This window comes from Rhineura floridana, chromosome 3 (genome assembly GCF_030035675.1).
Source record: "Rhineura floridana isolate rRhiFlo1 chromosome 3, rRhiFlo1.hap2, whole genome shotgun sequence".
Classification (NCBI taxonomy): Eukaryota; Metazoa; Chordata; class Lepidosauria; order Squamata; family Rhineuridae; genus Rhineura; species Rhineura floridana.
Genome location: NC_084482.1, coordinates 160,818,878 through 160,843,454, shown reverse-complemented (window position 1 = coordinate 160,843,454; position 24,577 = coordinate 160,818,878). Strand labels below are relative to the sequence as shown.

General features: G+C 42.2%; 1 protein-coding gene across 2 annotated transcripts; it reads right to left on the bottom strand.

Annotated features, from left to right (window-relative positions):
- Window positions 1-455: 455 nt before the first annotated feature.
- LOC133380710 (protein SSUH2 homolog) lies at window positions 456-22,849 on the bottom strand. Of its 2 annotated transcripts, none has more exons than XM_061618530.1 (13): window positions 22,625-22,849; window positions 20,945-21,003; window positions 19,476-19,583; window positions 18,635-18,713; window positions 17,917-18,046; window positions 15,776-15,836; window positions 13,732-13,856; window positions 12,110-12,172; window positions 11,203-11,285; window positions 7,779-7,871; window positions 7,165-7,270; window positions 4,006-4,113; window positions 456-2,583 (listed from the first exon to the last, which is right to left on the bottom strand). In XM_061618530.1, exons 1-13 carry the CDS (start codon window positions 22,639-22,641, stop codon window positions 2,530-2,532), a joined length of 1,086 nt encoding a protein of 361 aa, XP_061474514.1. In that variant the 5' UTR covers window positions 22,642-22,849; the 3' UTR covers window positions 456-2,529. The 2 variants fall into 2 exon arrangements, with proteins under 2 accessions (XP_061474514.1, XP_061474513.1); XM_061618529.1 differs by having other exon boundaries at window positions 456-2,615; window positions 22,625-22,847.
- Window positions 22,850-24,577: the final 1,728 nt, after the last annotated feature.

The window sequence follows — 24,577 nt, the reverse complement described above, 5'->3', positions numbered from 1 at the left end:
GAGCAGAGATGAGGAACCTGTGGCCTTCCATACACTGCTGGACACGCAACTCCCATCAGTCCCAGTCAGCATGCTAACGGTCAAGGATGATGGGAGTGGTAATCCAAAAGACCCAGAGGGCCACAGGTTTCCCAACCCTTGACCTTAAATGATCCTGGCCACAGAAATTGGAATCAGAGAACAGGAATCCACTGTCTTTCCCATCTTTTCTCTCCCCCCCTAATATTTTTTTGCATAAATGGGGTGTTTTCTGTGAGCAGGGAAACAGGACCTTTGGGGGGGCATACTCCTTGGTCTAGAGCCCACCACCTTTGCTGTTGGAGGAAATGGTTCACCTTAACAATTAACTATATCAGACTCGTAGACCCCTCTGCCAAGAACTTCCATCAATGGGCTTAGAATCAGGGCACATTTCACTGGGTTCAATTTTCAGATAACTGACAGTACAAGAAAAATTGTCATTAGAATTCATTTATTTATAAAAGTATTTGTATACTACCCTCTCATAAAATTTAAAGGTAGTGTACAGCAACAGAAAAATGTGAAAAAAACCCATTATAGGCAATACAAAACTATCAGTAAAATGAGGGGCCAAACAAGAACATTTTGAACTGCATAGGTCTGTCACTATACATATAAAAAAGTCATCAAGAGACTCCTGAAAGTAAAAAGTGAAGATGCCTCCTTCCAATTTTCTGCTGGAAGAGTGTTCCACAACGTGGGACCAGCAACACTAAATGCCCAACTTCTGGTTGACTCTTGTGCATTCACACCACCTTAGAACCACTCCATTCTGCCTAGCTTTGACCAGACAGGAAGACCAGAGGTCCAGAGGGCATGTGGTCAGATGCAGTACTACACGTATCCTCTCTACATCATTAGGCTGCATCAACTGGAAGTCTGTCCCCCATATCTGGGATAACCTTAACCAGTATCTGGACCATATGGAACTGTTGGCTGACTACCCAAGGAAGCAATGGATGCAGTAAAGTATGAATCTGAAAAACCTCTCATTTATGTTTGTTAAACTGGAGGTAAAGCTAGTTAATATTACTCATACACAATACTATAGATTATAGTTGAATTATATAATCAGGATTTGGGGGGGTTGTAAAATATTAGGTACCAAGAAAAACAGTGTAATAAGCATAGTCAATGGCCATGGAATTGTGAAATGACAGAGGGAGGTGAGAGAGGAGGAGGCAGGGAAAGGAATAGAGTGGTTGGACAGCTGAATAGAAGCACTCTACACAGCAACATTTTGTTGCAGGGTCCCACTTTGTTATGCTTTGAAACCTTAAAGCTAAACAGTAAACTACAAATCTATTCCTCCAACATTCATGCAAAAAGTTACAGCACACTTTGAATTTATAATCCTAAAGTTTGGCAAGTTGTCAGTCCTTATGCCTTTTTTAAAAAAAGGACAACCTCCTCCATAATTCTTGTGTCAATGAATGTCTTTAAAACAACAATGGTGGTTGTTATGTGCCTTCAAGTTGATTACGACTTATGGTGACCCTACAAATCAGTGAATCAAGGTTGACTTTATGGAAAACAGAACCTTATGGGGTAAGTAATGCTATGCTACATGAGTACTCGTATGTAATTTGCGCTGGTGTATACTTGTCTGAGGCTACAATCCAACTGGTCAGTCAATGGGGTATAATCCTGTTTTGGACTATCTCTAAGGCATTTAAATCACCAGAGGCCCAGACCTGGGCCCCACAGAGTTATGGAATGAGTTTATTATTATTATACAGCTCCAGAGCTGGTGCTATTATATGTCCACCCACAGTTCTATATATTGTTATTATGTGCCTTCAAGTCAATTATGACTTATGTCACCTTATGAATCAGCGACCTCCAACAGCATCTGTCGTGAACCACCTTTGCTCATTTGAAATGCGGTGTTGGAGGAGAGCTTTGCGGATACCATGGACTGAGAATAATCAGGTGTTAGAACAAATTAAACCAGAACTGTCACTAGAAGCTAAAATGATGAAACTGAGGTTATCATACTTTGGACACATCATGAGAAGACATGATTCACTAGAGAAGACATTAATGCTAGGAAAAACAGAAGTGAGTAGAAAAAGGCGGCCAAACAAGAGATGGATTGATTCCATAAAGGAAGCCACAGACCTGAACTTACAAGATCTGAACAGGGTGGTTCACTACAGATGCTCTTGGAGGTCACTGATTCATAGGGTCGCCATAAATCGTAATAGACCTGAAGGCACATAACAAAAGCAACAATGGTATGTGCAAAGCTCTCCTCCAGCACCACATTTCTGCTTTTTTCACTGTCCAACTGTCACATCTATTCATAGAGATCAGGAATACCATGGTCTGAATGATCCTGACTTTAGTATTCAGTGATACATCTTTGCAATGGTAGAGGAAGGGAACACTAATAATCCACAAGATTTAATCAACTGTTGTTGTTTTTACGGTGGTTGCAATGGTCCGTTACATCACAGGATAGTGCAGCAACACTTTCTTGGATAATCCTCTGCATACACCTGGTGTTCATTTCCATAAACGTAATAGGAGTGGGATTTTCCATGCCACCGATATTCCACCCTAGTAAGAAATAGCAGCTCAATAGTTTGCCTCTGTAAAACAAAGAAAATACTTTTACAGTCTAAACAGCAATGTACTATTTACAGAAACATTCAAACCTAAATTAATTTTATTTTCAGACCTATTGTTTAAGTTCAGCAAACCAACTAAGGCCTATTTCCAGTTAGGCTTCTAAATCCTTCTACATCTTTTAATATATAGAAGGAATGCAAGACTCAGGTATATCCTGCATACAAAGGCACTGCATTCTCCTGTATCACCGCATGACAAGTCACAGGATATCTATAACCCTCCAGATGTTGTCCCAACCCATTGGCCGTTGAAATGGCCTCAAACCATCTCTATCTTGTGAATGAACCTTGAACAGCCCATAACACTGTGCCGGCTGGGGTGATGCAAGCTGGAGTCTAATATCATCTGGAGGGCCACAGTTTCCCCAAACCTACTGTATGGCCCAACTATCACTTGGCCTAGGGTGCTGGCAGTATTAGAACTAGGCCCCACAATGCTCTTGATTCCTAAACTGGAAAAACATACAAGGCCCTGAATGATTTATAAGAATTATGTGCTAGTAGAAGATGCTGAACTACGGCAGCCTTTGGACTGAGTATACATTCTTTGGCATGATGGGCACAAATAAGGGACAGTAAATGGAATGTGACATTTTCTAGGAACAAGCGGCAGCCACAAAATAGCAGCAGCATTCCATCTCTTCTTCACTGCCCTTCAGTGGACTGGGGAAAACAAGCGCAAACTGACTGCTGTTTATTGTGACAAAGAAGGCAAATCATTCTGAATGCAACTACAAGAGCTAGCCAGTAGGAATAAAGAGCATATCTGTGCTGTTGGGCTCCAAATTCTTAAGAAGCCAGTATGTGAAATCATATGCTTCATGCAGAACTAGGAGGTTGGTGTGATTTTTACACAACAAACATACACATAATTTATATTGGATTGTCAAATAGCATCAGAAACAGGTCCTGGCGGATCTGATGATTTCAGGTTAACCTGCCAGTCACTGTAAACCTTCCTTGGTCTCACTAGTAGGAATGATGAATTTGGGCCACAGGGGCAGTGCAGCCTTAGTTCTTCGGTTCAGGGAACATTTATGGCAACTTATATGCCTAAATCATCAGAAGAACATGAGTCAGGGAGCCAGTTTCCCAAAGGGGTTTGGGGCAAATTATATGCCACACATTCAGTGGATACATGGAGGAACAAATAAATAGGGCTGTATAGACCAGCACATGCAGAAGTTTCATTATGACCTTCATTGGGAAAGAGGTGCTCCAGGCATGCAACAGGAGATACCCTCCAAAGCACACAGAACCTTTCCTTTCTCACACAACAGAAATCCCTTAACACACAAACACTGAGAGCTACCACTTCAGTGACATTTTTGTTAAAATTCATTCCACTTGCCTGCCTCAGTATCCGTGCTGCGGATGCAAACTGAGCCTGATGTTGTTCAGTGGCATTGCGAGAGGCTTGATTGATGGCACTGTCAGGGAAACTAATCACTGGATTTACCTATGAAATTGACATATGAACAGAAAATCCACACCAATGTGCAAAAATGGTCTGGCAATTATTTCATCACCTTATGTAGACACAAACCATGGCTGATCCTTAAAATGCAAGCTACACACTACCCAAGAAGGGCCTCTGCATACACTACAGCAAGGCCAGTAAAATGTAGACAAAAGCCCTGATGCCAATATGGGATGATGCAAGCTAGACTGCTTCTGGCCTACCAGGTGTATCCCAGTCCACCAATCTCTTCTTGCTACCACAGGTAAAATCCTTGCAAGGATCCTTGGAAATCTCCTCCCAATCTCAGCGGATGTCCTCCCTGAATCTCAAAAGTTTCCGCCCTTCCAGGGGGACAGTGGACATGATCTTCACTGCACAACAGGTTCAAGAAAAATGCCAGGAGCAGAATCAACCTTTACATATGGCATTTATTGATCTGACGAAGGCCTTTGATACTGTGAATCGAACTGCTCTCTGGACCATCCTTCTGAAAACTGGTTGCCCTGATAAATTTGTAAATATTTTGCAACTCCTTCATGACAACATGACAGCGACAATTTTGGATAACAATGGCTTTCAGAGTGATCCATTCAGAGTTGGATCAGGCGTAAAACAGGGATGTGTCATTGCTCCTACCTTATTTGCTATCTTCATTGCTATGATTCTACACCTTATTGAGGGGAAACTTCCTACTGGTGTGGAAATCATATATCAAACAGATGGAAAGCTTTTTAATCTCAGTAGGCTGAAAGCAAAAAGTAATGTCAACCTCTGTTATAGAATTTCAATATGCCGATAACAATGTAGTCTCCGCACATTCAGAGAAAGATCTTCAAACTATCCTAAATGTCTTTGCAGAAGCATAAGGAAAGCTTGGGCTCTCACTTAATATTAAAAAAAAACCAAAGTGCTTCATCAACAGGTGTGAACTAGTCCCTCATAGCACCATCAATCCAGCTTAATGGTGTGACGCTAGAGAACATTGATCACTTCCTCTATCTTGGCAGTCATCTCTCTGTAAAAGCTGACATCGATGCTGAAATTCAACATCCTCTGAGCTCTGCGAGTGCTACATTCTCCCGAATGAAGTGTAGAGTGTTCAAGGACTGGGATATTTGCAGGGAAGCCCAAATGCTTATTTACAAAGCCATTGTACTATCGACCTTACTGTACACCTGTGAAACATGGACCATTTATAAACGCCACTCCCAACTTCTTGAAAGATTGCATCAACGCTGCCTCTGGAAAATTCTGCAAATTACTTGGGAAGACAGACGGACTAATGTTAGCATTTTGGAAGAAGCAAAGGCTACCAGTGTTAAAACAATTATCCTTCAACATCAACTTCGCTGGACTTGCCATGTTGTTCGAATGCCTAATCACAATCTTCCAAAGCAGCTACTTTACTCCCAACTTAAGGATGGAAAACGGAATATCGGTGGACAGCAAAAGAGGTTTTAAGATGTTCTTAAAGCAAATCTAAAAAAATGTAACATGAACATCGAGAACTGGAAAGTCTTGGCCCATGAACGTCCCAAATGGAGGTCAGCTATTATCAAAGGTGCTATGAACTTGGAAGCACGAATACAGGGAGAATGGGACAAACAAGCTATGCAGAAGTCATGTCAAACAAAACCTCATCGCAACCATCTTCCATCTGGAAACCTATGTCCTCACTGTGGGAGGCTGTGTGGATCTAGAATTGGCTCCACAGTCACGTATGGACCCACTGTTAAATACTGTATCTTGGAAGACAATCTTACTCGGCCATGAGTGATCAAGTCTTCCACTCACTTTCCTTGACTCAAAAGTAAAAATGATCAAGAGGAGAAGTAAGCTTCCTATTATCAGCAGTGGTTTTATATGGAAAATTATGAAATGTTTACTGGCTGAGTAGTTTTCAGCAAAAACCTTATTAGAGAAATCTTGCATTCTGTTGCCGATAGTTTAATCCTGTTACAAATTTGATCTCTCTTAGTAAATCTGTTCCATCCAAATGAGCAGTCCAAAATTCCAGTCAACACCTTCGCCACACCAAGAGTCCAGCCTCTCCAACTTGGGATGTTCTTCAAGTTAAACAGAAGAGGGTTGGGGCTACAATTATGTTCTGGAAGCCCTAACATTCTACTCCACAGACAGATGTTAGCATTTGGGCACTGCCCAGCCAAGGTGGGCCAAGAACCCGTCACTCAGTGCCAAAATTATTTATCCAGTTCCAAGTTTGGGGGGGGGGGGCAGGGAATATCCCTAGGTCCTGGGCTTCCACAACTGAAAGGACAACCTCATACCCTCTCCAGCAATGAACTTGTACCTAGGAAGGAGAGCAGGGGATTGCCCTTGACCTTGCACAGAGAGTTTGCATGAGGTCAGAGGCAACAGGGAGGGTGGGCTCCTGGTGTTCACAAGCCTTGCCTTAACTACCAAGGCCAGCAATAATTTGTGGCCTGTGATGACGCTTTAGAAAATGCATACCTCAGCCTCTCCCAAACTATATACACATTTTCGGTAAATTCCACATGATCCAAAATCTTGGAATTATGTCTTAACCAACATCAAACAGATCGCTAGGCATAGATGAAGAAATGGTCATTCTTCTGAATGGTTGAATATATTGAATGGTTGTGAGAATGTCTACTTCTAAAAGAGCAGTTACTATATGATGTGGGTGTAAGCCACCAAGTACCTTTGCTGAAAGTCTCTCAGTATAAGTAGTAATACTATATTAATGTATCTGTACCACCAAATCTTTAAAAGGCTCTGGGTGACTTTACGAAAATGTCATGTTGGAACACATAATTTTGTATCAATATAATCGTTTTCATTATTTGGGGGGAGTAGTAGAGGTGAAGGAAAAATAAGATTTATAAAATGCTAATGGGAGAGGACATCTACTTGCTTTTGTAATCTGGGAAATTACCAGTCTATGAAATGCAGCCTATGAATATTGGACATAAAAGTTCATTAATTAATATGTATCAATACGCAAGCTAGTTCCTTTTCAGTCCTGCTCCTCTTTGTATTTTGCTTTTGTTGGAAATGTTTCATTACCATATGCTGCTCATCAACAAACAACTTCTCTCCAGTAACCGTTTTGAAGAGTTCAGCTGGAAACTCAGATCTTTGATCTGCCACATATTCAAAAATGTTATTTTTCCTATGAAGGCAAAACGCACAAAATTACCTTTCTTATTTACACAGCAAATCAACAACTATCCCAAACCAAGCCCTCTCCAAAGGTTCCCCCTGTTATGCAAGCTTTTTGTGTAGGATACAACATGGGGTCAACCAGCCTGCCCCAACCTCCAATATATATCAAAGATAGTGCAGTCACATGTGAGGAGTGTGTCACATCAGCAGCTGGTCATGAATGAAGTCACAAAACTGGCACAATGTCTGAAGATAATCTTCAGTGGTGATATTATCAGTCAGGCCAATGCCTCATCTAGCCCTATACAGCTTAAATGACAATAGGTCTGAAAGCCCAGTGTTTCAAGATCAGTTGAGCAACCATTCATAGCATCTACACTGGATCCTTTGATTTGTGATGACGAACATCAAACCCAAGCAGCTATACTTTCAAAGCACATAGACAAAACCAACTTTTCACACAGTTAGAAGTGGCCTCTTTCCATCACATTTTATTTCAACAAGACTTGACTTGCCATTCAACTTGCAGCTCAATGAACATCAGCAATTGTCCTTTTCCTTTACAATCGGAGCACGCTGTTGTTCCCATACCAGTACAATCCTGGCAACTGTGAAGAAAATGTGATAAAAGAAAAGTTTTTCATAGAGAGGAAAACAGAATATGATACCCAATATGTATTTGGACATAACAACAACAACAATATTGATTCCCTGGGCAGGTTATAACAATTTTAAAACCCATAATTAAAACAGTTAAAAACATCAAAGAAAACAGGGTGGGTCCTAAAAATATACATCTCAGTTGTTGAGAGCCAGGGTAAAGAGGTGCATCTTTAGCTTTCGCCAAAAGTTGTAATGTTGCCAGACACACCTTGGTGGGAAGGGAGTTCCACAGCTTAGAGGCTGCCACAGAGAATGCCCTCTCCTGGGCCGCCACCACCCGAGCTTCCAAGGGTGGCTGAACTACCAAAATGATCCCCTCTGCTGATCTCAACACCTGAGAGGGTCTGTGGGAAGGAGGCAGTCTTTCAGATATTTGGGATCTAAGTTGTTTAGGGCTTTAAACACTAACACAAGCCCCTTGAACTGGGCCTGGCAACAAACTGGCAACCAATGCAGCTGTTTTAAAACAGGGGTTATATGAGATCTATAATGAACCCCTGTCAGCAATCTGGCAGCTGCATTTTGGACCAGTTGATGTTTCCAAGTCATCTTCAAGGCAGCCCCACGTAGAGCACATTGCAATAATCCATTCTGGAAGTTACCAAAGCATGGAGCACTGTGGCCAAGTCTTCTCTGTTCAAAAGGGGCAGAACCTGGTGAACCAGCTGGAGCTGGAAAAAGGCATTCCTAGCCACTCAGGCCACCTGAACCTCCACTGACAGTGTTAGAAGAAGGAGTACCCCCAGGCTGCGGACTTACTCCTTCAAGGAGCAACCCTATCCAAAACAGGCCACTTTCCCACCTCCCAGACATGAGAACTCCAGACACGCAACACCTCTGTATTTTCAGGATTCAGCCTCAATTTATAGGCCCATATCCAGGGCCAGATTAGGCTGAGGAGGGCCCCTAGGCTGATTCTGAGCCGCCCGTCGTCCCATCCCATCTCCCGCTTCACCTACCTTTCCGTTTTTTTTTTGCGGCTACGCGCACTGCACATGCAGGTTTGCCATCAATCAAGATGGCGGCCGAGGTTTCCCTAAGGGGCTGAAGCCTCTGCCACCATCTTGGTTGATGGCAGCAATGCGAGTGTGTAGCATGCATGCATGCCATCAACCAAGATGGCGGCAGAGGCTTCAGCCCCTTAGGGAAACCTCAGCCGCCATCTTGATTGATGGCAAACTGCAAGAAACAGCAGAGAAAAAGGTAAGTGAAGCGGGGGGATAGCGGGCAGTTCGGAAGCTCTTGTCCCACAATCCGCGGCTCCTGTCCTGCTTCCGCGGATTGCGGGCCCCCAAGAGCTCCGGGCCCCTAGGCTTCAGCCTACTAAGCCTAATGGATAATCTGGCCCTGCCCATATCCAATCCATCACTGCCTCCAAGCACTGGTTAAACACCTCTATTGCCTCTTGATTCAGATGGGATAGAGAGGTAGAGCTAGGCATAATCTGCATATTGATGGCACCTCACTCCAGATCTCCTGATGACAGCTCCCAGTGGCTTCATACAGATGTTAAATAGCACGGGGGACAAGATGGAATCCTGCGGAACACCACAGGATCATTCCCATGGTGCTGAACAGTAGCTTCCCACAGCTGATTTTTGGAAGCAGCTCTGGAAGCATGAGCTGAACCACTAAGCACAGTGCCCCCAACCCCCACCTCCTCAAGACATTCCAGAAGGATACCATGGTCAACAGTATCAAAGCCTCTGAGAGACCAAGAAGAACAAGCAGGGTCATATTCTCCCTATCTCTCTCCCAACTAAAGGGGATATTTGCCACTGGGAAATAGTTGTTTAACATTTAACACTAACAATTCTATATAGCATTTGCTCCTTGGCATAAAGCATGCTATCCTGTGTGACGTCCATAAAATGGAAAGGATAAAAATTAGAATACAGTAATCTTGGCACTCTTGTTCAACTTTTCTGTTCGGTAATGGCACCATCTGCTGGACCTAAGGGCACACAACAAGCAGGGCTTCTTTCTCAATATTTTCTAGCATGGCCAATATCAGACAAATGCTGTCCCGTTGCATATGCTTAACAGATACAGAAACACAGACATATGCAGTGTGGCATGCCCCAAAGTTTGAGAATCATTGGGATAGGAGTTGGTAATTTTTTTGAATTTACTTCATATATATGCTTCCATTTCCTACATATCCCTATATATTTCATTCATACATATTCTTTCATCATGGAACTCAAGGAGTTTTAAATAGGGTTCCCCACACTTCCTCCATCATGGCAGTGGCCAGATTTAGCTTCAGGAAGGCTGCTATATGATTTTAGTTATAAAAATACTTATATACTGTAATTTCACAACTATCATAGTGGCTTACAACAATTATATACACACACCAAAATACATAAAAGCTTAAAATTATAGATCACCAGCCAAATATTACTGAGGCCTACAGTCTAGTCAAAGATCTATTCTTGATTTACTCAAGAGATGCCTAAATTTTCACACTAATTCAAATTTTATGACACAACTGTATACTTCTTTGAATGCAAAAAAACATGAAACAAGAGACTTCCATTCACTTTTATATGTTCTCAGAAAGTTACACTACAGCCCTCATTTCAGTGTGCTGCTATTGGGTATTTCTGCAGCAAGGGGGTAGCGATGGAATGACCTGTCAGTTTTGGTTCTCTCAGCTTCCCATTTTTCTAACTTTAAATATGGTTCTCCACATGGCTTCAGCAATTTGCAATTTAAAAAAAACGCATGAAAATTTGAATTACTCCTAATAAACTCATTCAAATTTCTCCTGATAAACTCATTTTTGTATGCCGTTCTGACTAATGTATACATTTTTACAAGAAACTTCCCCTAATAAAATGCATTTTTGTATTCTATTTTTGCTAATATGTCAATTTCTATGCACTGTTCTCTAATATAATGTATTTCTATAAACATTGGTTGGTTGGAGAACTACATGACAAATTTCACATAAGCATGAATTTTGAAGGATGGCTGAGTTTCAATTCTCAAAGTGAGAATTTGATAGACTCACCTTTAAATGTGACCTGAATCAAATTTCTCTCCCATTCCCATTGACATAGTATACATGTACTGTGAATCCTAGTATCTGATGCTTGTGCAAAAAATGATCCTCAATAGTATGAGCAGCTACCCTCAGACTATTCATGGTATCTCACCTTTAGAGGCCCGGCAAGCATGGTAATTGTCTCACTTCATGCAACATTCAAAACCCACAGGACATATAAAAATGAACGTCTCTGGCATTTCTTTGCATACTGACTCACGCACATAACAGTTCCAGTTCCAAAACAGTGGGAGCATCTCTGATCACTGCTCCCGAATCCTCTTCCATGACATACCCAGCACTGTTCCTGTTGGGGTTTAATTACAGACAGAAGAGTCAGAAATAAGCAGGTATTTCCAAACAAACTTTCATTAGGCAAAAGCAGACCTCCATGATGTCTTTAATGAGGCATCACTTCCCTACTTTACCTATCAGTGTCAGCTTGAAGTTACTTGTCCAAGATTTCCTGGGGGCAGGGTTGTTTCAAATAGCCCTTTAGGGAATGGCATCTCTTCATTTGTAACCCTTAATTCTTTTATATGGTTTATTTGACATTTCTCAAGTTTCAAAATAATTTTTAAAAAGCAAAATTGAATGGAACATGCTGGTCTCAGTAATGCCACTGATTTTATAACCTATTCCATTAGAAATTATCCCTGTCTACTTTTATGATGCGTGTAAAAATGCAATTACTTAACCAAGATTTTTCTGAATGGAAGGACCAACAATTATTAACTGTCCAATGAATGGGTTGTTAACTTTTGCTTTTATAGTTGTGACTTACATTTGTAATGTCCACAACTGTATAGTAATAATTAATTGAAGTTTCTTTCAAGCTTCCAAGTATGGAAAAAAAGATCAGCGTATAAATGTAAAGAAGGAAAAACAGATAGCCCTTATCCAACACAATGACTGTATCAATATTAAAATGACTTTCTAGCTTGTATCTCTGGGATTTCACTTCGGTGCTACTAATAAAGATTTACAACAGCTGTTTGGACAATACTGGGACAGACAACAGCACTGCGACTTTCTTCCTCCACCTCCACTACCCTTTATTTTATCATCTATTTTATCACCTTTTCTCAAACTGTGGTTACCAAAACATCCCCCTTATTCACAACTACTCACCCTGGTGCGGCCATTACATTTATTGCAGGGACGTCTGCCACAACACCCACACGTTGGGCATCCCTTCAAAATAAAAAAAAAGGAAGAGCATTAAAATGGAGCCAACTGCTTGTATTTGGGTCTAGTTGTCTGGAAATACTAAGCTGCTCATAATCAGAGCAGGCAACTGATATTAAGAGCATTTAATGATTTTCTATTTAATTTGCCTTAAACTATATTCTGCTTTTCTCTTCTTCACTCCGAGCGACCTTGAATGAAGGTCCAGCGGTGTCTAAACCGCCCTGGGCTCCTATTGGGAGAAACGGCAGAATATAAATCTAATAAACAAGCAAACAAACAACTCGGTGACAGAAAGGGACAAACAAGAAGGAACATTTTGTGGGCAGGATTTAGCCAACCACCAATGTTCTAAGAAAGGAAAACAAGGAAGCCAAAAGAGGAAGTATAACTAAGCTGGTTAGAGATTCATTCTAAGTTGAGCATTCATCCTAAAATCTGCTACTGACATAAAAGGGGATAGCTTGTAGCCACAGATCAAGAATAAAAAAATGCAGGCTATGTATCCGGAGTCTTTGTGGTTAAGATTAGGGAATAGCAGGTGATAAACAACTTAGGTCAGAGGATGGACTTTAGGGTAAAACCCATCCTTCTGGGGATACAGACCAAACTGCTTGGGAGAATCAACATAAAATTAATATATAATGAGTTACTGGAACAGGGACAGAGAGGGCATAAAAGCAAGAGACACAAAATGATTGACCATCTAGAGGTGAACCCTGTGTCATCTGAGGCTAACACAGGCCCAGAAGCTTTTGCGACATGAGTTACTCAGCTGGCAGAGTAATGATGATCTTTCTTATCTGGGCTGCTTCAGTGTTTGTAAATTATATTCCCTGCTTGCTGTGAGAGCGAGTTCATGCTTATATATCTATAGTATCTTTATTCTCTCTTAAATAAAGCACTATTCTCTGGAACAATCAGCAGAGGACCCAGTAAGGGCAAGAAGGGAGGGCACCTATGCATGCCATGACTGAGTGGGGTGGTAGATTAGAAGAGCACCTAATGTATTGCAATCCTTAACACCTACAGTTTTGGGGCATCCAGAAATCACTAACACCAGCTTTTCTTTCTGATTCTGGAGGGAAAGGATGGCGCTGGCTGGTTTAGTGGCAGGTAGCCATAACACTTTGAATGCCTTGGTCAGATGGCACCAAAATAAAATCCCTAATCTCCATCACCCAGCTGCAAAAATCTTACACTAGAGAAGGGGGCTATCCCTTACACACCCCAGAAACACAGCATAAATCAGGGACTAAAGCTACAGTACTGTTTTTGGTGATGATGATAACAATATTTATTAAATTTATATCCTGCCCTTCCTCCAGGGCAGCAAACAACAAAACTCTAAAAACATCTACAAACCCAAGTCAAAACACCGTTAAAAAACACATCTTTTTTAAAAAAAATCCTTTACTTACCTGGAAGCAATCCCCATTGAATGACACTTACTTTGGAAACAAAAAATGCCTAAGACTGTGCTGAAGGGGAAGGCAGGGTCCTAACCAGCCAAAATGTGCAGACTTATGTAAATCAACATAATCATTAATATATTAACTGTTTACCTTTAGTGATGATGTGTGAGGCACTTTGATCCTCCTGATCTCATTTTTGAACATGACAGGAATTTCTACTCTTATATCCCAAGGCAAAGCAGGTGTCCCGCACAGGTAGGAATCTATCGCTTCACCTGAGGCAGAAGAAAGCTGGATTGGACTATTTTCTGACAGCTGCACTTATATCACATTATCATCTTGGCTGAACTTAGAAAAGGTTAAGTTTTCTATCATATAATGCAAGCCAAGTAAGAACTCTGTGGCCCAATGCAGGCATAATGGTGGCCCCCACAAAACCACACTTTGCAAGTGGGTGCCTACTTCGTAAGAGTCCTGTCCCCTCTTCTCCTCTTTTAATAGAATGATGCTCCCATCCATGGTTTGACATTGCATGAATGCCAGTGTAAACTATGTTTTTAAATAGTTGTGTGGCTTCCCATTTTCAAATTATCATTTGGCAGGAGCCAGTGCTGTGTTGCAAAAATGGCCTAGGTTTAACAAAACCTCTTTTGTTTAACAAACAAAAACATTTAAAAAAATTCTGCCAGTTCAAATTTGCCATGTTCCCATTTTCCCAACTTCTCAAGAACAATTAGAATAGACTTGTTAGTCTACTTGATCCCATTAGGAAAATCCATGCTAGGGATTTCTTAGCCAACAGGTCTAGGTAGTAACCAATAATATACTGCCTTATGAACAAGATCTACAATTGATCACTGCTTCTTTTTACATAATCATATAGAGAAAACTGCAATACAGTGTAAATTGCGCTCTAACTTTGTATGTAGCCTTCACTGATCTCCGGACTGCTTTTGATACTCTATTGAGACAGTGATTTGGAATAAACTTTAGGAGCTCCAAATTAAAAAATGCCTTCTTTACTTTATACAGGCGCACTATACCAACACTTTAAACCATGGTGGGTGTCCATGGGGGACTGTCCAATTCTATCAAAACTACGTGGCACCTCTCCTTTTCAGCTTGTATATACATGATATGGTTACACAGCTGTCTAGCTCTTAATATCACACGCACACAGAGCGATAAAAATGTTGCATCACTTCTATATGCAATGACACAGTCTTGATGTCTAACTTTGACAGGGCTATGCAGCTTTCTTCAGTCTTTTGGCAATTACTGTAAGAATGAAGGCTTGCAGCCTAACTATTAAAAAACCAATGCAGTCATTTTTCAGAAAAAAAACCCTCACAAACATCTTTGTAGGTGAGACTGGACAGTACACTTTATCAGCTATTTTGCAGGGTGAAAAAGGAAACTAAGTACAATATGAAGAGTGGAAGAGAAGGTTGCAAAAACAGCACTGGGTATTTTACATTTCTATAGAACTATGATGAGAAGCGATGTAGCAAAAGGTTGTCAAGGATTATCAATATCTTGGCACAGTCATTAACCAAAATGGAGACAATAGTCAAGGAGGCTAGGACTGGGGAGGGCAGCTATCAGAGAACTAAAAAAGGTCCTCAAATGCAAAGATGTACCACTGAACACTAAAGTCAGGATCATTCAGCCCATGGTATTCTCGATCTCTATGTATGGATGTGAACGTTGGACAGTGAAAAAAGCAGAAAAGAGAAAAATCAACTCATTTGAAATGTGGTGTTGGAGGAGCGCTTTACGCATACCTCAGACTGCGAAAAAGACAAATAATTGGGTGTTAGAACAAATTAAACCAGAACTATCACTAGAAGCTAAAATGATGAAACTGAGGTTATCATAGTTTGGACACGTCATGAGAAGACATAATTCACTAGAAAACACAATAATGCTGGGAAAAACAGAAGGGAGTAGAAAAAGAGGAAGGCCAAACAAGAGATGGATTGATCCCATAAAGGGAGCCACAGACCTGAACTTACAAGATCTGAACGGGGTGGTTCACGACAGATGCAGTTGGAGGTCACTGATTCAGAGGGTGACATAAGTCATAACTGATTACACCCCACTGACTGGCCAGTTGGATTGTAGCCTCAGACAAGTATTTACCAGCGCAAATTACATACGAATACTCATTCTTGTGTAGCATAGCATTACTTACCCCCGTAAGGTTCTGTTTTCCATAAAGTGGACCTTGATTCAGTGAAAGTCTCCAAGCGATACTAGGAAATCATTTTCAAGAATTAAGCAAGAAACACTTCAGTACCAATTAAGATATAGTCAGTGGATTATTAAAAATATCTGCAGGAAATGGAGATTAAAGAAGACCAATCTCCCTTTTTACATAACATCTTATCATGTCCCTGGGTAGACCCATCACAACACTACTATCAGAAAACCACAAAACTATGCAAGTAAAAAGCGTATCACATGCAATAATTCACAATGGCAATAATATAGCATGTGCCCATGTAAGTGTTCAGTATTCATGCTGATCAACAAAAATGGTAAATAGTGAAACCATACATTGTGAAGACTAATGAAAAGAAATCCAGAAATACTTATCAATCTTGAAAAGCTCATATTAATGTCTATGCAGTAGCTCTTGACAGATAAGGTGTCAAGGAATGCTGATAAAGATATCAGAAGCGTTCATGAAGGCAATGATCGCAAGAAGTACCCATTCCAACTGTATCCCCAATATAAATATGGACCAGGCAACAAAAACTGTTAGAAATCCACATTATGCTTAAGAGATGCCTGTAAGCATTATTTGGCTGGGAAAAGGACTTGACCCAATGCCTAATAAACTTTATATAAATTCAGTTTTTCTGTACACATTAAGCCAGAGTTGAGGAACCTGTGGCCCTCCAAATGTAGATCAGCCCCAGCCAGCACGACAAATGGTCAAGCATAATGGAAGCTGAAGTCCAACAACATCTGGAGGGTCACAGGTTCTTCAGCCCTGGTTTACAATCTGTGCTATGGTGACAGATTACAAACATAATCTACCATAAGTAATACAGTAATACCTCGCATTAACATACTCAATGGGACCAGAGCGAGTACGTAAACCGAAAATGTCCTTAAAGTGAAGCACTACCTTTTAAAACATTTTTCCTTCTCCTTCATGCGAAGCCTCAAAGCCCCGCTCTAAAGCCTCTGCTGCTGCGCTACCGCGCCTCTCAGCTGATCGCGATCGCACCTCCCAGCTGATTTGCGGTGGTGCGATCGCAGTGTTTCTGGAGAAATACAGGCATATGAAGCATGTATGTTACAGCGAGGTGACGTTAAGTGAAGCAACATTAAGCGGGGTATGCCTGTACTAATTTAAAAGTTGCAGTGGCTGTTGAAGGTCTCCATCAGGCCTCCTCTCCTTCATCTGGCAGCCGCCATTTTACCAGTGGGAGAGATCAGGGCTCGTTCCATCAGGCACCTCCGACCCCTGAACTGTTTCAATGACAGCAGGTCATTATAAGAACAAATATTTAAGAATTGGTGCCTGAATTTGCTTTTTTCCTCTTCCATGCCTGTCCCTTCCCCATTGAGTGCTGTGTTTTTAGATTGCAAGCCTGCATACAGGGACTGTCTTGTATTAACTGATTGTATATTAGCCATTCGGGAAGTCATTTTGCCTGAAAAGTGGGGTACAAATACAGGAAATAAATGAGAAAACTCAGTCTGCAACATTCTTTCCATTTCACCTTTTTTTCCCTTCATGTCCCTTAAACAAATACAAACTTCTGCTGTACAGCAGCAGAGCAACATGACACCCAGCAAGAAATGATCTCTTTAATCCAAGTGGACACCTCATCACTTTAGCAAAAAGAGAACTGCCATTACTTTGTACCAATAGGTCAAGTTGCAATGTGGCCATGTGATATCCATTCTAAGAAAAATGCAATTTGAGAAGCGTCCCTAATTTTTACCAATACATTTACTTATGCTTCCTGCATTTACTGCATATCAAGATCTGGGAGAGTTAGAAGTGAATGAGACCATTTATTGTTTGTTTGTTTGAAGTGGCATCCCACACTCAAGGCAACTAACAATTAAGAATGTAAGCGAAGTAATAAAAACAAATGCATAAGAACAGTAGTGGCTGGCGTGATGGTGAAGAGCCACTCATCTACCTCCTGAGACTGACATCACTGCAGCTTACCTGGATGGCACTGGGGCAGGCGGCGGCAAGGCTGGGGCTATGTGTATGCCCCAGTGGGAGCATTGGATTGGCAACGCCAGTGTTCTGCCCCAGCATACCAGGTGCTATTGCATGACTATACTACCATATAAACCGCTTACTCTGTAGGTATTGAATGACTGTAGATCCTCAAACACCATGTCTCTGGCCGGGGCTTTGCTGTAGCAGCACTTGCTTGCAACGTACTCTAGAAAAGCTTCTTGGGCTAGATCTTCGGAAATGGCAGGAATACTGTAGAAAAGAAGGTGAGGGAGAGGATAAGCAAAAGTGACAACACAAATGTTGTACACTCCTCTAGGGCAGGGGAGAGGGACCTGAGGCCTGGTGGCCAAATGCGGGCCTCTAGGCCTCTCTATCTGGCCCTCAGAACTCTCTCCAGGCCGCAGCCTTCACTGGCTTGGACTTGCACCCCAAATAGTTTTGCCTGACTGGAATGTATTTTTCAACTTGCTTGTCTGCATGGAGACTAGAAAGGGGTGTGCAAGTGTATGTAGAAACTACCCTACTGAAGAAAGATAAAATGTACATTTGTTGCTCTGTCCACTTTTGACTCTGGCCATGCCCACCACTGGAACACGGCCCTCAGAAAGTTTTGCAGAAAGGATATGTCACTTGGGCTAACAGAAGCGCTTTTTAACACAAGCAGCAACATTTGTATTCTATACTTTCCTCATGTATTTACCAATGTGTTTTAGCTTTCCTTTCCTGAGGAGAGCTGCATACTTCCATGAGTTTGTGGCAAGGACAAAACAAAAATGGCCTATCTAAAAATGGACTTATCTATCATCAGCACGTGTGAAAGAACAGTATCCATCTTACTTCCAGTTTGTCTGGGCTGGCTGTGGCTCACTTTCACGACCAGGAACCAAGTCAGGTGGAGGTGGGAAATATTTCCCTTCTGTAATGGAATGAGATGATATAAAAATAGGATAAACAGTTGTGAACGTTCTGTGGTCTGAGGAGCAACATGCTTGAAGAAAGTTCTCTTTCTATTATCTCTTGGCAATAGCGGAAAGGAAAATACCCGCAGTTTGATCAACTTGCATTATCCATTTTGTTTGATAATACAGCAACAGATATTTTAAGAGGTCCACAAAGAGATGGGAAAAATTGGATAGAAACACAAATGAACACATGACATGAAACCATGGTTTACACTGGTGTAATGTTGAAGACATCATGCTAAAACATGGTTAAGAAAGAGAATGAATAGCAGCAGCCCTCCATTTCATGCACTATGTACTTCTCCTTCAACGCAGCCATGAGAAGTTCAGAATCTTTCACTTCCATTTTAAGCTTGCCATGCTGTCCAAACCCAGGCAAACTGTGGTTAATTGAAATAGGCCAACCTCAAACCACCATTTATTAAGTGGTCTTGTTTTCACTAACCATGCTTAGGAGTAACCACACTGTAGGTTTCTGACTACACTAAATTGTGGTCACTCTAAAATGGAAGCAAAAGTGTTTTCTACTGAGCTCTGCTTTGTCTCAAAGAAATAAAACTTATCTATTCCAGAGGGACCGCCAAGTTAATTCCTTGTTGCAGCAAAATGAATAAGGCATCTTTTAGCATCTTAAAGACTAACGCCTTTATTACAGCATAAATGTTTGTGGATTAGAGCCTACATCATCAAGTGTATCACTTCTGTATAGTACTTGCCACCATCTCCCATTGTTGTGCCTTCATAGCCAGAGACGTTGCCTATGTTATAGACAGGAGGAGCAGAAGGTCCTGGGGTTTGAGTTATGTCCTTAGGAGGGCTGAAACCTACAACACAAAGTTGAGCAATGGGAGAATGCAAAATACAGTTGTCTTTCAAACATCTCGTGAGTCATATGGAATAATGAATCCTACACATAGGATCTTCTCTTTATTACACAAGTGATATAAATAAGGAGAGACGAATAAGACTTATTAACTCTGCCCAGAGAGTCCAGGGAGGGCATTACTATTATTGTTGTTGTTGTTGTTAGCAGCCCACCTTTCAACTAGTCAACAAGTCCCAGAGTGGGTTACAATTGTAAAATACACCGTTAAAAACAGTTAATAACAAAATATAGTGAGTCCTAAAAATATACTTCTCAAAGGCCAGAGATGCCTCTTCAGCATTTGCTTAAAGCTGTACAGTGAAATTGCCTGATGCACCTCGGAGAGGAGTTTCATAACTTAGGAGCCACCAAAGAATGCCCTCTCCTGGGCAACCACCCCCTGAGCTGAAGGTGGTGGAACTACCAAAAGGGCCCCCTCTGCTCATCTCATATAAGGTAGTCTTTCAGATATTTAGCATTTTAAACACTAGCATAAACATCTTAAATTAAATTCAGATACGAACTGGCAACCAATACAGCTGTTTTAGAATAGGGGTTATATGAGATCTACAGGGTATCCCCACCAGTAATCTGGCCGCTGCATTGTGGACCAACTGAAGTTTCCGACTCATCTTCAAGAGAAGCCCCACATACAGAGCAGTGCAATAATCCAATCTGGAAGTTATCAAAGCATGGAGTACCACGGCCAAGTCATCTCTGTCCAAAAGGGGCCAAAGCTAGCAAACCTCCTTAGGAGCATCCACACTGCCACCTCCTTCAAGGGGCCAGTTACCCAACCCCGATCCCATACAAAAACACATTAATCATTCCCTGAAACAACCTGGCCAACCCCGCTCAGCTAGTCCAATTTAGTCATGATGAACGGGGTCAAGGAACCATACTGTGGAAAAAACAGGCTGCAAGCACCTTGTCCACATCCTCAGACCAGGTTGTTCACATCATGCTCAGGGATTGGCAACCTTTTTGGGCCAGTGGGTACATTTGGAATTTTGAGAAAGTGTCATGGGCACCAATCACAAAATGGTTCCCACCCGGGGGGGGGGTGTAGAAGAGGCAGAGCCAATGCAAACAAGAACTAAGCAGTAAGAGCAAAAGGTTCTAATCCATTGTGGACATTTATCAAAACCCCTTTTGTGGGTACCATAGGAGGTACTGGTGGACATACTGGCACCCCCACTCACATTAGCAACCTCTGCTAAACTATGGTTTAGTGTAACATCTGCATTGAACCAATGTTAAGTAATGTTATCACGCTCAATCTAGAGATAATTATTGCCAATAATGACTTGATTTTCATACCAGATGTCCACTGAGAAGGTATCTGATCAACAGTTCCATATGGCTGATGAGTTGGTTCTCTGACAGGAGAAAGTGAAAAAGAATGTTAAGCACATTAACTGATACACATTTATTATAATTATAATTATTTAGATTTATTACCGGCCCTTCAACCAAATGAGAAGATGAGTTTACATACAGTAGAAGGGCAGGACAAATCTATGGCTTTACAAACTAGGGACCTAAGACTGGGCAGCTGTGGACATGAATTTAACATTCTCAGAAGGTGATCTAAAGAAGCAGATGCTCAACATTTTCTATGTTATCAAGGCTGGCTTCAAATGACCATTTTTGTAACCACAAAGTAATTTTTAAAAAAATGCAGATAGCCATTTTTGACTATTTGAAAAAAATCAAAAGCTATAGCACAGTATTTTATTTATTTATTTAAAATATTTCTATCCCACCCTTCTACCCTATAATAGGGCACTCAGGGCAGCTTACAATAAAATCGAGCATGTACATAATAAAATTGTACACAATAAAAATCACAAAAACATTAAAATAAATTAAAATACATAAAATGCTATTACATAAAATAATATATATACATATACACACACATACATGCCTATATAAGGAGTGGTACTGAAGGGACTACTGAGGTAAAAATTAACACAGAAGGCATAAAATCAGTGTCAGGCTCTACTTCAGTCCCTCCCAAAGGCTGTCTAGAACAAGATCGTTTTCAGAAGTCTGAGGAAAACCATCAGGGAGGGAGCGGAGCGGGCTTCTTGCGGTAGGGTATTCCAAAGCTTGGGGGCCACAGCCTGTCAGTCTAACAGTAATGCCATTATTATGACCCGGCTTTTTTGTGGGACAGGGATTCCCGGGTATGGAGTATTGGCACCTCTTTTGTTTGCTGCCCATGGCAGCTATTTTGCATTGGCACCCAGGGCACTTTTATCAAGATATGTTCCTCATTTTTTACACGCACACCCAAAAGCACTGATTGTGGCTAACCAAAATGTCACAAAGTAGCAGCACGCTTGTGAGTTTTTCAGAACACTCTCAAGCGGGGAGACTGCGATGGCCCTCGGGTCCTGCTAACGGGCTTCCCAGGGGCATCTGGCTGGCCTTTGCTCTGACCCAGCAGGACTCCTCTTGCAGGCAAAGGGGCTCTTCCTCTATTCTCACGTTGGACACTTGAAAGACCACAGACTCTCCATCTCCGAGTTGAGAGGCTCAGTGGAAGGCAGAGCGCACCATTCCCATACAAAAGGTTCCAGGGCCAATCCCGGGATTCCCAGGCAAGTCTCGGAGACCATCTTGCCCTCTCCGAAACCCTGGCGAACCTCTTCCAGGCAGCGTGGCCAATGAGCTAGCATCAGGGCCAGGGGGTCTTCAGCCCGTTCTGGCCGGTTTCTCCCCCTGGCGGGGTTCCTAGGAGAGGGTCATCCGGTCTCCTCCCCCGCACACCTCCCAAGCGTTGGAGAAGGGAGCCCGCCTGACCGGCTTGGCCTAGGGGCCGCGTGGCGAGATCACAGCGCTCAGCCTGGAAAGACGAAGGGAGTCGGGACTCCGTTCTCCTTGGCACTGAGATGCAGGCGGCAGCCCCTCTGCAAAGGGGTGGGGGAGCGCAGTGAGATAGCGAGAGATACGATCCTGCCAAGACAAAGAAATGATTAACAAGACTCTCACCGACTCCCTTCCGCCATGGCTGCTGCGAAAAATCTCCTCGACGGTGCTAACAAACGCTGCTCTAAAGGCAACCTTCGATTTTCTCTCTCGGTCTACTTTCTCTTTCGATTACGCAATATCCAGCCCCTGCAAGGCTTCAAGGCCCCTCCCAGAACTTCCTGGCTTGCGAAGGCTTCCCTTAGAGTGCAATCCTGCGCACGCTTACAGGGAGTAAGTCCCATTGAACTCAGTGGGGCGTTTTTCTGAGTAGGCATGCATATGACGTTTGGAAGTCAAACACAGAGCAAAAAAAGGCAAAGGTCTGGGGCATAATCTGTTACTTTGCTTCTGCAAAACTAGCCGGAATCACTGCCCGATTGTACAGCAGAGTTTTCTCTGTTTACTTGTATAGGCTGCAATCTTAAATCCCATTGCACTCAGTGGAGCTTACTTCTGAGTAGACATTATCGGACTGGGCTAGGATTTATGTCACAGAGCTTGGTGGATCATCGTTTTGAGCATGGGAATGGGGATCATTTGTTTCACCCCACCAAGTGTAAATAACAGCCACAATAGTGGCTGTAGCCAGTGTGGTGTAGTGGTTAAGGTGTTGGACTAGGGCCTGGGAGACTAGGGTTCAAATCCCCACACAGCCATGAAGCTCACTGGGTGACCTTGGGCCAGTCACCACCTCTCAGCCTCAAAGGAAGGCAGTGGTAAACCCCCTCTGAACACTGCTTCCTTGGGAAACAAGCAAGGGAGCTTGAAGTCTTAGTGCATCAAGGCAAATATGACTTCATAGGGATAACAGAAACTTGGTGGGATGACTCCCATGATTGGAATATAGCCAATCCTGGACCTGATCTTAACTAACATGGACGAATTGGTCACAGGAATTAAAGCGGTCGGGACCTTGGGGGAAAGTGACCACGTAATGCTGGAATTCGGGATTCTGGGGAAAGCCAAAGAAGAATATAGTCAAACATGGACCTTGGATTTCAGGAAAGCCGATTTTAGCAAGCTCAGGGAAATGATGGGTAGGATCCCGTGGCTAGATAGACTAAAGAAAAAAGGAGCCCAAGAAGCGTGGGAGTTCATGAAGAACGTATTACAAAAGGCGCAATCGCAAACAATTCCAAAGAGGAAGAAAAATGGAAGACATCGGAAAAAGCCAATGTGGCTACACGGAAGACTGGTGGAGGAGGTAAAAGTAAAAAAGAGCATGTATAAAGAATGGAAGGAAGGACGTATCACCAAGGAAGAGTACCGACAAGCGGCTCGGGCTTGCAGGAATAGCGTAAGGAAAGCTAAAACCCAGAATGAGCTGAGGCTGGCGAGGGAAGCGAGGAACAACAAAAAGGGGTTTTTCAGATATGTTCAAAGCAAGAGAAAGACCAAGGAAACGGTGGGACTGCTGCTCAATGAGGATGGCAAAATGTTGACAGATAACGAGGAAAAAGCAGAACTGCTCAACACCTATTTTGCCTTCGTTTTCTCCCCAAAACAGAACAGTGTGCAACCTTGCATCAGTAGCAATCTCAGTAAGGGGTCGGGACTGCAGTTCGAGATTGATAAGGAGATAGTCAGGAAATACCTAGTTAACCTAAAGTGAGTTCAAATCTCCAGGACCTGATGAACTGCATCCCAGAGTATTGAAGGAACTTGCGGATGTACTCTCGGAACCTCTTGCCATCATCTTTGAGAAATCCTGGAGAACGGGAGAGGTGCCGGAGGATTGGAGACGGGCAAACGTCGTCCCGCTCTTTTAAAAGGGTAAAAAAGAAGATCCGGGGAATTACAGGCCGGTCAGTCTGATTTCAATACCGGGAAAGATATTAGAACGGATACTAAAAGAGTCCATTGGCAACTATCTAGATGACAATGCTGTGATTAGAAGGAGCCAGCATGGGTTTGTCAAGAAAAAATCCTGTCAAACTAATCTCATCTCTTTTTTTGATCGGGTCACTAGCTTAG

Excerpts from the sequence above, each read along its gene's own strand:
- LOC133380710 (XM_061618529.1), bottom strand. Across the intron at positions 18,047-18,634 it reads CCAGCCCAGACAAACTGGAA|TATTCCTGCCATTTCCGAAG; the intron begins GTAAGATGGATA and ends TCTTTTCTACAG. Across the intron at positions 13,857-15,775 it reads GAAAACAGAACCTTACGGGG|GTGAAGCGATAGATTCCTAC; the intron begins GTAAGTAATGCT and ends CTTCTGCCTCAG.